At 38.8% G+C, this 13,261-nt stretch overlaps 2 protein-coding genes across 2 annotated transcripts; one reads left to right on the forward strand and one right to left on the reverse strand.

Moving 5' to 3' along the window:
• Positions 1-216: 216 nt before the first annotated feature.
• On the reverse strand, positions 217-10,740 carry LOC103516333 (coatomer subunit gamma; the record flags this gene model as incomplete). Its single annotated transcript, XM_017447007.2, is given in 5 exon segments — positions 217-477; positions 2,704-2,918; positions 3,746-4,055; positions 8,961-9,091; positions 10,613-10,740. Coding segments are annotated over 5 exon segments (954 nt in total), but the record flags the coding sequence as incomplete, so codon positions are not given.
• LOC113470381 (methyl farnesoate epoxidase-like) lies at positions 7,291-8,662 on the forward strand. Its single transcript, XM_026828764.1, has 2 exons — positions 7,291-7,497; positions 8,202-8,662. The coding sequence occupies exons 1-2, from the start codon at positions 7,402-7,404 to the stop codon at positions 8,475-8,477; spliced, it is 372 nt and encodes a 123-aa protein (XP_026684565.1). The 5' UTR covers positions 7,291-7,401; the 3' UTR covers positions 8,478-8,662.
• Positions 10,741-13,261: the final 2,521 nt, after the last annotated feature.

The raw sequence follows: 13,261 nt of genomic DNA on the forward strand, positions 1-13,261 counted from the left end.
TATAACTATGTGCTCGTACCTATTGACCAAATGTTATCATTGTCAGCCTAGTTAGCTTAGTTGGTAGTGCGTCTGCCTTGTAAGCGTTAGGCCGCGGTTCGATTCCCGCCCGGGGCGGATTTTATCCTGATGGGATAATGTTCGTTCTCGGAACGGCTGACTTTCTCCTATCCTGTCTTCCTTAAAAAAAAAAAAAAAAATCCCAGTTAATCTCACCTTGTTCAGCGTTCTCACAGCGGCAAACCGGAGCACGGGTTTGGGACTCGAACAGAACAGCTGCAATACGGACACAGCCGGCGCCAACTCCCGAGCCGAAGTTCGGCGGAGATTCACGATGGCATGGGCTGCTTCGTAGACGACCGTTTCCGACTTGTGACGAAGACAAGTCTCCAGGTAGTCAAACAGGGGTGAATTGGACCAGTTCGTGTCGCCTGAGGCGGCGTTCTGGTCTTCGATCAGCTTGCATACGATGCGAATCTGTTGACGGGTAAAGTGGGGGGAAAGGGACAGAAGGTATTAGTAAAAAAAGGAATTTTAATTGTGTTAAGCATAAATGCTTGTCAAAAATGTCGTTCCCTGCTTAATGCACTACGTTAAATTTTATGACTTGACTTGGACTCGAACCACCAACCTCCAGATCCGAAGTCTACCGCGCTAACCACTACACCACTGAGAAGGTATTCGTATTAGTGCTTTATTTAGACTGTCGAATTAGGACATGTCCCTTTATCGGAACAGTTTAAAATGGCACCACTTTATATATATAAAGGTAGGTGATTGAGTTCACGTGGTAAATAAAATTACAACAGCCAGTCTAGTTACATAGCTTGGAAGGTAGCGCGTTTGCCTTGTAAAAGCTAGGCCGCGGGTTTGAATCCCGCAAGGGGCGGATTTTATCCTAAACAGATGCGGTTCGTTTTTGGACTGGCTGGCTTTCTCCTATCCTGTCTTCCTTCTCTCTCCGATTTTGGGACTTTAGCAGTTACAGTTTAATCCATCAAAACTTTTATATATATAAAAAAAAACTACCACCAACTTCATTTGACGTCTGCCTTGTAAGCGCTAGGCGGCGGGTTCGATTCCCGCCCGGGGCGGATTTTATCCTGATGGGATAATGTTCGTTCTCGGAACGGCTGGGTTTCTTCTATCCTGTGTTCCTTCTCTCTTCGATTTCGGGAGGGTAAGACCATAGCAGTTACAGTTCCCTCTGTCAAACCTCTTAAAAAAAAAAGAAAAAAAAATGATGGAAAACTTTATTCCTCAAAAATCTTTTCTGTTTTTAGGACTTTTTAAAGGGACCAATAAAGAGCGAGGACATTTTCCGATTTTCCGAAGTCGAAAGTTATGATTAGTCATAATAGTCATGGTACAAGGGATTTTTACCTTTCTCTCTCTCTCTCTCTCTCTCTCTCTCTCTCTCTCTCTCTCTTTTAAAGGCGTTTGCTAGACAGAGGAAACAGTAAACGGCAAAAACGGAGGTTTGAAAGAAAAGAGAAGAATAAATTTATTACAGCATAGAAGAAAGCCAGCCGTTCTGAGAACAAAGCCTGTCTGTTTGGGATAAAAATATCCCCGAACGAGAATCTCGCGCTTACAAGGCAGACTTGCTACTCTCCAAGCTAACTTTTTTTTTTAAACAAGTTTCCATTTATATTTGATCGACAAAAAACTCAGAACATACATTTTTCTTATAAATGGTATACCCATCCGTATAAGCAGAGCTTGTTACACGGATGGGGAAGCTTGGCTGACATTTAGGGTTTTGAAAGCTATATTCAGACATTCAGGGTGTAGATTCAGGCATTCAGGGTGTACTTGAGAACTCGAGTTCTACATACGAGAACTCGCTATCGAATATCAAAATCAAAAGTTACTCTACCTACCCTGTATAAAGATTATCCATTGCATAAGTTAGATTGAAGAAATTCCACGCATAATTTTTAATCCTCTTACTGTGCGTCTAAATTTTGAGGAGGTGTTAGATTAAAACGCATTCTAGTCCTAAATTCTACGCCGGTACTTGAGAACTCGAGTTCTACATACGAGAACTCGCAATCGAATATCAAAATCAAAAGTTACTCTACCTACCCTGTATAAAGATTATCCATTGCATAAGTTAGATTGAAAAAAGTCCACGCATATTTTTTAATCCTCTTACTGTGCATCTAATTTTGAGGAGGTGTAGATTAAAACGCATAGTTCATTCTAGTCCTAAATTCTACGCCTAGATATGTCGCCCGAATAGGAGATAAGTGACACAGCTCGTATCGTAGGTATTGGGTTGAAATTGGAGATTAGAAAGTTATAGGAAGTGTGGGTAATATGGAACCCCCTTTTGTTTTTTGGCTATAACTACCAACTTGTTTGGTATGGAAAGCTGAAATTTCAGCCCGGAATATCCTGCTACAACTACAAAAGGAAGAGATGGGGGGCTATGAAAACGATCCGAATTGCAAATGTGGTTCCATTCAAACACATGATCATCTCCTAGTATGCAGCAAACTGGAGACCACATGCACCCACGACGATCTGCTACAAGCAAACGAGGAAGCCCTTTCCGTCGCAAAGCACTGGAGGTACCTACCAAATATCCGTCACAAAGCACTGGAGGTACCTACCAAATATCCGTCACAAAGCACTGGAGGTACCTACCAAATATGATGAGAAAGAAGAAAGAAGAGGACTTGAGAAGTAAGTACTCACCAGCATACAAGTAGCATACGGACTCTTCATGGTGAACTTAGTAAGTTTGGCCACCAGTTTGGTGACAGCCAGCTGATCTGACTTGCGTATATGATAGAGTAGACCCAGTGCGTGGTATTGCACCATGACGTTCTCCGAGTTAAGCGCCTCCTGGACTTCGTTCACCCAACGCTTGACCAGATCCGGAGAGTGCTTGGTCATGTGGAAGATGGACACTGGAGAATAGAATAGAATTAGACACTAAGAAATAGAATAGAATGTTATGCGTTATGGTTAGTAGCCTCCGTGGCTGAGTGGGTATCACATTAGGCTTGCACTCCGAGGGTCCCAAGTTAGAAGTTTTTTCGACTCTGTGCTTGGAGTTCGTTTTTTTTTTTTTTTTAGTTCGGGAGTTCGGGGTGCACTCAGCCTCGTGAGGACAATTGAGTACTTAGCTGTTTTAATTGAGCAGTGGCGTTACCTGTTTTAATAGCGGCATTACCATTGTAAAATGATGACAGCAGTAGATGAAAATTAATAGTAAAGGAGACGTTTAGTAATACTGTGATACCCACAAAAAATTTGAAAAGGCTCTCTGCTTTACCACAAAGATTCATGATTTGATTAGAATGGTGTGGTTAGCAAAGTGGTAATGCCATAACGTGCTTTGCTTACTTGTCATGCAGAACACACTACAGGAAGAGAGAAGGTGAGGAACATACTACAGGATGGACATGGTACAACACAGTTGTTGCACTGCTACGAAATGAAATAGGCTGCAAAATACTCTTCTTTAAATGAAGAAAAAAAAAGAGCTTATAAAAGTTAAGAGAAAGGAGAGAAGAACAGCTAGGTAGGTACACAAAAAAAGAGTGCTTCATCATGTGAAAGATGGACAAAGAAAGAAGTAAAGACTGTTTAGAAATAAATACACGAAATCCAAAAATTTGATAGATTATGTTTCACCGAATACTTACACTCATGCAAAGTGGAAACCTACCAATAAATACTTAGTATTATAAATAATAAGTGGAAAAGTGGATAGAGTGAAAAAGTGACTTACCCACAGCAGCACTGCTAACGGCAGAGTTTCTATCCACAATAGCCTGTTTCATATATCTCTCAATCGCTTGAATCATTGTTGTATCCGTAATACTGCACAGGGCTCTTATAGCAGCAGCACGATACAGATCTTCCTTCCCGGTCATATCTTTAGTGAGAGAACTAGTTACGATGATGACATCTTCAGCAATGTTGGACAGCTCTTTGATACCGAGGTAGACCATTCGACGGAGAATCACATCCTTGGATTGAAACAGCTTGGTCATTGCAAAGAAAGCATCAGTTGCCTCCTGAGTACCAAGTTGTTCTCCCTGAAATTGAATCAATTAGATTGTTAGTTTTCTTTCTTTTGTCTAAGAGGTTTCATAGAGGAAACTGTAAGAATAAGAGTCCTATCATCCCAAAAATGAAGAGAGAAGAAGGGCAGAAAGTTAGCCATCTCAAGAACAAATTGTTATTGTTATTTCATCTCAATTCACAAGGAACTTCACAAAGTTACTGAGTCCTCCATCAAGAAATTGTTATTGGTTTAGGATAAAATTCACCACAGAAAAAACTGGACTGGCCATGTTTTGTTACTTATAAGGTTAGGTTAAACACAAAGGAGCTTTCACAAACAAGCAGTTACCAGTATTATTATAAGGTTAGGTTAAACACAAAAAGGACCTTTGTTTTTCATTGTTGTAGTTTCTGAATAACTACCAAAATACTAAATAAAGACCCCCTCTGTTTTTTACTTCCAGGACTTTGGTCAATATGTTTGACGGGATTCGAAGAGTTTCATCATTGGTATGACACCAAGTTCTACGGATGTTGGTGGGTGTTTGAGGAGGAATACTACATTATTCATGACTTCTTATTCCCAGGTAAAACTATAGATATGTACTAGAAACAAGATGTACATACAATGCTATTTGTCAAGTTGGGCTTGTTGATAGAGAGCTCAACTCAGCAAAAAAAAAAAAAAAATAAATAAATAAATAAATAAAAAAATCAATCCATTAAATAGCTTGTTAAATGTATCAATCAATAATAATGAAAAAAAAAAAAAAAAAAAAAAAAAAAAAAAAAAAAAAAACACAATATAACTTCCAACACTCATAAAGATCGATAGGTTTACAACTTATAATAAGTTATTTTCTCAAAAAGCAGGTTTTGTTACTGAAAGATATCACTACTTACTTACTTAAAATAAACCAACCTCAGTGGTGTAGTGATAAATACTGTGGATTTTGGATCTGGAGGTTTGTGGTTTGAGTCTAGTTTCTAGATGAACTCATAAGTAGCACTTTATTTAGACTGTAAGCTTAGAACAAGGCTGCCATAAAATTAAGTGAGGTATTAATCAGAGAATAACAAACATTTTGTTCTGTAATTTTTTACCTTGTACCTAAGTCAAGATTCAATTATTTGTTTTGGTAGCTTTATCCCCCCCCCCTAAATAAATGATCAATTAAAAATTAAATACCTAACAATTCAATCAATTAGGTAATTAATTATGACTGTGTCTTTCTCACTATATGTACATATTATATTTTTTTGTTTGCAGGATTCTTCATCTCCACACAGATATTCATGCTGATGTGTTTCCTAGCAAGTTTAGTTTCAACTTTCCTCGTAGCATTGTACATGTGTTGCAGTCGGACACAGGAGAAGTTCATTCTCCTCTTGAGAGTTATCAGTGGGAATGCAGCTTTATCTGGTATGTATCAGATGTACCTTCATTGTAACATAAAACAGCTTAACTCCTCACCCAATAAGCCCACTCTGAGGCTTAAGTGTAGAATAGAATAGAATAGAATATACCCTGTTTATACTGCCAGAATGAGACTGAAAAGTCCCTTTACTCCCGCAGTCTAAACAAGGTTTTATGTATTTGGAACAAAATAGGGGTATTTTTTACTTTCCTTATCCTATAGGAAGGAAAGTAATGTAATCGGGTCAAAATTTCGATGGTCAGTTTTTAGTGCCAAAACCCGAAACTGGAAAACTTTGGAAATCCCTGCATTATGACCCCTTAGTTTTTCGGTGTACTCCAGTAGCTATTCATGAGACAACTACTGCTTTTTCTAGACAAACTTGGGCTTCAAAATATGTAGAAATCAGTAGAAGCGGAGTAAACAAAGACAATAGGTAACCTAATGAACTTGAGCTTTGATAGATCTCAGTGACTTTTCGAATTAGTTTTGTTGGGCTACCAGGCAAGGACAGTAGACAAGTGACCAAACAAGCTTAGGATGGGCTAGCTAGTGGCCTAAAAAAACAAAGAGTAAACAAAGACAATAGGTAACCTAATGAACTTGAGCTTTGATAGATCTCGGTGACTTTTCAAATTAGTTTTGTTGGGCTACCAGGCAAGGACAGTAGACAAGTGACCAAACAAGCTTAGGATGGGCTAGCTAGTGGCCTAAAAAAACCTAACTGGAAAACTTTGGAAATCCCTGCATTATGACCTCTTTGTTTCTCGGTGTACTCCAGTAGCTATTCATGAGACAACTACTGCTTTTTCTAGACAAACTTGGGCTTCAAAATATGTAGAAATCAGTAGAAGCCCCACTGGATATTCATACAGAACCAAGATCCCAATCCTTGCCGGCTAGCGTACCGGGGTTTTGGGGACACCGAAGTTAGAACCAAAGTGACTCTTACCTCTAATGAAGAGAACGATTCAACACAGTTACTGTCCAAATAAAATATTTTCTGCTTAGTACAGAAACGTCTACGAAAACATGAAAATAAAAAAAACTTGAAGAAAAATGTCGGAAACCAAAATCGCAGTATTTTACAAGCGAAGATCGTAAAATTGAAAATGTCTGAAAAACACTTCGAAAATGGCGTCGTTCCGGTCGCAATCTTTCAGCGGCCGCAATCACGAATCCTACAGTTGAGGGGAGGTAGAAATCGTGAAGGTAAAATCAGTGGCGGATCAGTCACAACAGTCCCCTTTTTGTGTACAGCACATTGCATAATTTCAAGTTTGTTAAGTTTGAAGGCGTCTTTAAAATGAAATATTTCCTTTTATTAGTTGGTATTTTTTATTTTTTTTCTGATTGCTGATTGTGAACCCGGCCAAAGTAAGTAGGTAGGTACGCAATTGATATTATCTGGAAATTATTCAATATCTACTAAAGTAGGTATTTATACTTACAAACTAAAATAGTTTGAACAAACAAAAATAAAACACAAACCAAAGTCTCATTACCAATATATTCGAAATACAAATCAGATTACGTTTTGCTCCAAGTCCGAAAATAACCCTTTGTTGAAACCATATCTATGGACCTAACTAGGTAGGTACCTAATTCATTGAGTTCTTAGGAACCTACATAGGTACTTAAAGATTAAAAATAATAATCGAAATAAAATAAGCATGGAAATTTTTGTGGTTGTTGAGAAGAGCACTGAGGGTGACATAGGCTATTCATTGAGTTCTTAGGAACCTACATACCTACTTAAAGATTAAAAATAATAATCGAAATAAAATAAGCATGGAAATTTTTGTGGTTGTTGAGAAGAGCACTGAGGGTGACATAGGCTTCAGGGCCTTCGCATGTTCTACAGCTCCCTAAACCACTAAACCTAACAAACTCTGTCTGGTCACGATCAGGTCTAGTGTTTGTGGACGGTCCGTTCTGGTCAGAGCAGAGGAAGTTCAGCATGAAACATCTCAAGGAGGTGGGATTCGCCAAGGAGAGAATGGCGGACCTGATAACCACCGAAGTCGAATGCCTCGTCAAGCTGTTGAAGCGGAAGGTAAGTTGAAATGGCGTCAACAAAAAACCATCTCTAACGCTAGAAGTTCGTGATAGTAAGGCGCTAGAGCTAGTTTAATTAGCTTGAAGGTTAGGGTCTGCCTTGTATTTGCTAAATGGTGGATTCGATTTCCTTCGGGGCCAAACTTTATCCTAAACAAGTACCTACCTAGAGTTTGTTCTCCGAAAGGCGGACTTTCTCCTATCCTGTTTTCTTTCTCTCTTCAATTCCGGGACGATAAGTTCTCTCGGTGCGCTTCATGGGCCAAATCCCATTCAATTCCATTTATTTTTAAAACATTCCAGTCCAATTTTATTAATAGGTAATGTATCTTTCTAACCAAGTAGAAGGAGAACCAATAAAGCTCTATTATGAAATAGGTAACCTTCTTTCGAAATAGAAAGTGATGATCATCCTTGACCACAATGTGAAATATCAAGCTGACCTAGCCCAACGTGTTTGGAGCTGGGGCAGAGCCATGGGCTCCAGGATAACACCCACTGGGATCCTAACCCTTAGGCGCCCAGTGGTAATGTAATAGTATAGTACCCAGGTACCTACCAGGAAAACTGTTCCAGACTTTGACATATTTTGACACGGTAGTATCCTCCGTGGCCGAGTGGGTATCACACTACGCTTACATGCCGGAGGTCCCATTCTATTTTATAATCCCATTGAACCTTAACATCTGTTCTTTCCTCCAGGAAGGCGAAAATATCGACTGTGCCGGTCTCTTCGACGTACCAGTTATCAACACCCTATGGCAAATGATGGCGGGGAGCAAGTTCGAATACGAAGACAAAAGACTCGCTGAACTTCTGACGCTGATACATCTGAGTTTCCGAATGTTGGACATGTCAGGGGGGCTCCTGAATCAGATGCCGTTCCTGCGGTACTTTGCTCCGAGCACGAGCGGGTACAACACGGTGTGCCACATTTTAGAAAACCTGTGGACCTTCTTGCGGGTGAGTGAGAGATGACAATAGAGAGTTTTAAAGGTTCAGAACTAACGGAACGCTAATTTTGGTTGCAAAAACTCTAATATTTTGCTGCAGACATCTAAAGATGTGTCCACAGATAGTCGACCGGTTGTCGATCGATGTCGACTGAACCGTCCACACTGCCTCGACATGTGTGGACACCTTTTGACCTGATTGATGTGGCGGGCCGATAAAACGGTAAGCGTAGTTATCAGGGCCGGATTACCCATAAGGCAGAATGGCAGACTGCCACGGGCCCCGCGCTTTTGGGGGCCCCGCGCTTTGAACAACAGAGGTCTTATCATCCTGAAATCCAAGAGAGGTGGACAGGACAAAGCCAGATGTTCCAAGAACGAACCTTATCTGTTTAGGATACAGGTCTCTCTGGGCGAGATTTAATCCCTAAACCTAAACACATTACAAGGCACATGAGTTACACTCCAAGCCAACCAGGCTGTTGGTAAATCTATTAAAATACATTACCTGATTGATGAGATACAGAATTTTGGTCAGAATGTGAGTGCATTTCTTTGGGTTCACAGGGGTATCATTGAACGTACGAGCCTCCTGTAGGACTGCTGTCTTGTCCAAGTTTTGGAAAGGGTTGCCGGTCCCTGCAAAATTAAAATTATTAGATTAGGAAGTTGGTTAATTGATTGGGTGGAAGAGCTCACTGTGTTAAAATCCTATAATAAAGCCTTTAAAAAATAATAAACTTGTACTTTTATACCTCAGCAGTTGCTGAATTGGGGCCTTGGCCTTGAGCTTGGGCATATTTTTCAAATGGGCAGATCTTACAAATACTTCATGAATGATGGCTATTTTCATAGGTATAGAATTACTCTTTGTATGTTTTTCTAAAGTTATAAGTATGTATTGTGCCTAAAATGACCACCAAACAAAGGTTTATTTATTTATTTATACTTTTATTGGTAGAAATGTGGAGACCAAACCTTTTCCTATCTTTTACTTGTAATGTGAAAAACCTCTCTAAAGAAGACTCTCAAAGTGATGCAATGCCTCAGGCCTTGCTCATACTACACAACCTTCAGAGCTTAATTCTACTATCGGAATCTCAAATTGCATACATTTACAGAGATGTCATAATGTTCATCAGGTGAGCAGCTGACTGAGGTACCTACTTTAACCGATAACTATAGAGTACGGCAGTTTTGTAAAACATACTGTGAGAAAATCAAGTGAAAAGTGGGGCAAAGTCATATTCATCGGTGTTGGGATGGTCAAAAGTGAAGGTTCAGATATCAGTGGTGTGAGCAATTTTGATGAGAGTGAGAGGTTCAGGAAAGAAAATGAGAGTGATTGAGTGTGAAGATGGAGCAGGAATGGTACAGTTGGAGAATTAAATAAATAAGTAATAGATAGATACCTGGGTTTTTGAAAGAAAAATGATGCAAGGCTGGTATCACAGGTGTCATTATTTTACAATCACTCAAGATTACAGCAAAAGGTACCTAGGTACATATCTTGTGAAAGTCTCACATATTATAAATAGGTAATAAATAAATAAAAGTCATTATGTTTAATTTGATGTTAAGTAGTACAATTAAGCTATATTGACATTTGCTAGATTCATTCTCAATCATGACTCATGAGACGAGTTGTTTTATCAACTAGCCCCAAAATAATTATGATCTTTCTCTCCCAATTCAAATAAAACTTTAGTGGAGAATTCAATGAAAACTTCTTTGTTTAACAAATACTATGGATAACAGACACATCAGAGGGGTTTTTTTTTTTTTTTTCAAAACAGCACAAGATTCTGTCATGTCTTACAATATTCCCTTACCGTAATAACTAAAGCTCATTACTCGTTTTCAACACCAGTGGTTTTGGGAACAAAAAGAAAATTGAGTAAAATGCACGATAAACTCCCAAGTAATTTTAAGGAGAGAAAATACAAGATGGTCAATATTTAATTTATCAAATACCTACCTACAGCTCTTCGTTATTAGTTTGGGGTTTCATTTGGGGAACTTTGCCAAGTTAAAACAAACCACCTAGTAACAAACCTAAAACTCTAGGAGATAAGGATCCTACACCCTTATGATAAGATGTTGTTCCACTATTGTAGTACTTGTTCAAAAGTTCTTCCTGAGACAAATTTACATCCTTACCTTCTTCCTCCTCCTTCTTATCACGTTTAAAAGCCATTTAGACCTTTCAAAAGCTTCAAATTAATCAAAAAAGTCACCAATCTTTCAAAATGAATTTTTTTCCACTTGCTGATTGCTGATAAAAATATTTGTTTACATTTTTCATCGACACGTCAATTTTTTTGCTCGTTGATATTTAACGCGCACGGTCGCTTCACTTTTTCGACCTCGAACTCGAGGGAATCCATCGATTTTTCAACTCTTTGGTCGATATCGATTTCGGAAATATCGATTTTTCGTCGATAATCGATAAATTTCGATCGCTAAAAAATCGTTTTTTGGTTGTTTGTTTACATGAAAAATTTCAAACATTTTGTCATTTTTTGAAAAGTTAAAACTTTTGGCTAAAAATGGCCAAATCTCGCAACGGTTTGGTTTCTGCTGGAATTACAGTGCTTGGATTCTTCTTCCTACTACTAGCATTCACTTCTCACTCTTGGGTAGTGTCCAATGGTAGAATACAGGACCCCCAGTTCCAAAGCATAGGTAAGATCTGATCCCCAGGGTGTGTCAACACTACGAGTAATCAAAAATTGTCAGGATAATGGGATCCACGGATTACTGGCTTGGAGCAGATTTCAATCGTTTTTTGTCCTATTCAAATAGAAGATCTCATGTAATTTCAGTTGAGAGCCAGAAAACATCTTACACTGTGTCCTCTGATTTATAAATTTAGGAATGTTTTGTGATATAAGTACTCAAAATACTGGTAAGTGCTAGTTCAGAAGCCACAAGAATGAAAAATTGCTTCACAAATGAGCACTGCCCTGCTAAAAAAGAGGGCAGTAAGTCCAAAATTTGACATTTTGAGTTATATATCTATACCCACGTATTTTTATGCGTAGTGATAAAACTTGAACAGTTTGTTTGATTGTAATGAAAATTTGGTGTTGCATAGAAGAAATATTTCTGTTGGATTTTCATGGCCTTAGTTCTTATTGCTACAGCTCACTGATTCCCATTTTTTCTTCTTCTTCTTCTTTCGCAAATTTGTCCAACTTGGGACCACGAAAATCAAATACATGATAGCACAATTTTTTATTATTGTTAATTATTATTTCTTCATTTCAGCGTTCACGGGTACCATAGCCCTCATCATCTTCGGCATCTACGGAGACTCTCGTGATTGGTTGCCTCACTGGGAAAGTAACGACATAGGTTGGGCTTACTACAGCGCTGTCTGCGGCGTGCTGCTCAACTACACGACCGCCATTTTGTATTTCATCGAAAGCCGCGCTCACACGATCAAGAAACGCAAGACGCTCGCCGCCCAGTCCGCGTATCATATGGAACAGCGACGGGACTTGTCGCATCACACGGAGATTTGAAGTGTGAATGGGGCCTTTGACAAACAATAAAGAGTTTTTGCAACCAAAATTAGCGTCCCGTTAATTGAACTTTTTAACGTTTGTTGAATTCTCTACGGGTTTTGTCAAACAACGTTAGAAAGTTCAGATGACGTTAATTTTGGTTGTAAAAACTCTCCAATGCTAATGTGTGAAGTGTTTATTTTCCATTTTGCGCTTGTATATAAATTGACTGATGGTTGACAGAATTTATTTACCCTTGCCTCGTTGGTGTGTTTGATGTAAACGGTTGACGCGGGCAGTAAAAAGACGTCCTAAAATAACATTATACCGAAACTTAGACTCTCTCCAAAACTCCACAATTTAGGGATTTTTTCTAGAGATATCTAGAGCTGATTTCCAGAGAGGAACAAGAAGTTTTCAATGTAAAATACGAATGTAATTGAAAACTGCTTACTCAGATTTATTTAAATAGGGGTTTCAGACCTTCCAGAGAGAACAGTTTTATTAGATAGTTCTAGCAATGTTTTTTTTTTTTTTTTTTTTTTTTTTTTTTAACTAAAAACAGCAACGGTTGGCGGCATTTTACCGCTTTTTGGCGGTTTTCGGTGTAATTTAACAATATCTCGGGAACGGTACAAGCTAGAGACTTGAAATTTGGTATGTTGTTCACAAATGTGACAAGGATGCAATACAAAACGTTTGGTTGAGATTGTTGCTACGCTTGGCGGTATTTTGACCGCTTTTGGACAAATTTCGACCGTTTTTTGGCGGTTTTCAGCTAGAGCGACAAAACGGTTAAAGATATTGTAAAAGTTAGGGTAAAGGAACACTCAAATAAGCATCATTCAATAGGATAAGGAAAGTCGTGTGATGTTCACACCAGATTTAACAGATTTCGACCTTTTTACTTTCCTTATCCTATAGGAAGGAAAGTAATGTAATCGGGTCAAAATTTCGATGGTCAGTTTTTAGTGCCAAAATGCGTTTTGAGGTCCCTAGAGCCTAAATACAAAGTTTGAGCCATTGGTCCGTGTGTGTGTCTGTGTGTCTGTCTGTAAACAAAATATCTCGAGAACGGTAAGAGCTAGAGACTTGAAATTTGGTATGTAGATGTCAAATGTGACAAGGATGCGACACGAAACTTTTGGTTAAGATCGGTGCAACGGTTGGCGGCATTTTACCGCTTTTTGGCGGTTTTCGGTGTAATTTAACAATATCTCGGGAACGGTACAAGCTAGAGACTTGAAATTTGGTATGTTGTTCACAAATGTGACAAGGATGCAATACAAAACGTTTGGTT

Source organism: Diaphorina citri, unplaced genomic scaffold (assembly GCF_000475195.1).
Source record: "Diaphorina citri unplaced genomic scaffold, Diaci psyllid genome assembly version 1.1 scaffold1547, whole genome shotgun sequence".
In the NCBI taxonomy this organism is placed as follows: domain Eukaryota; kingdom Metazoa; phylum Arthropoda; class Insecta; order Hemiptera; family Psyllidae; genus Diaphorina; species Diaphorina citri.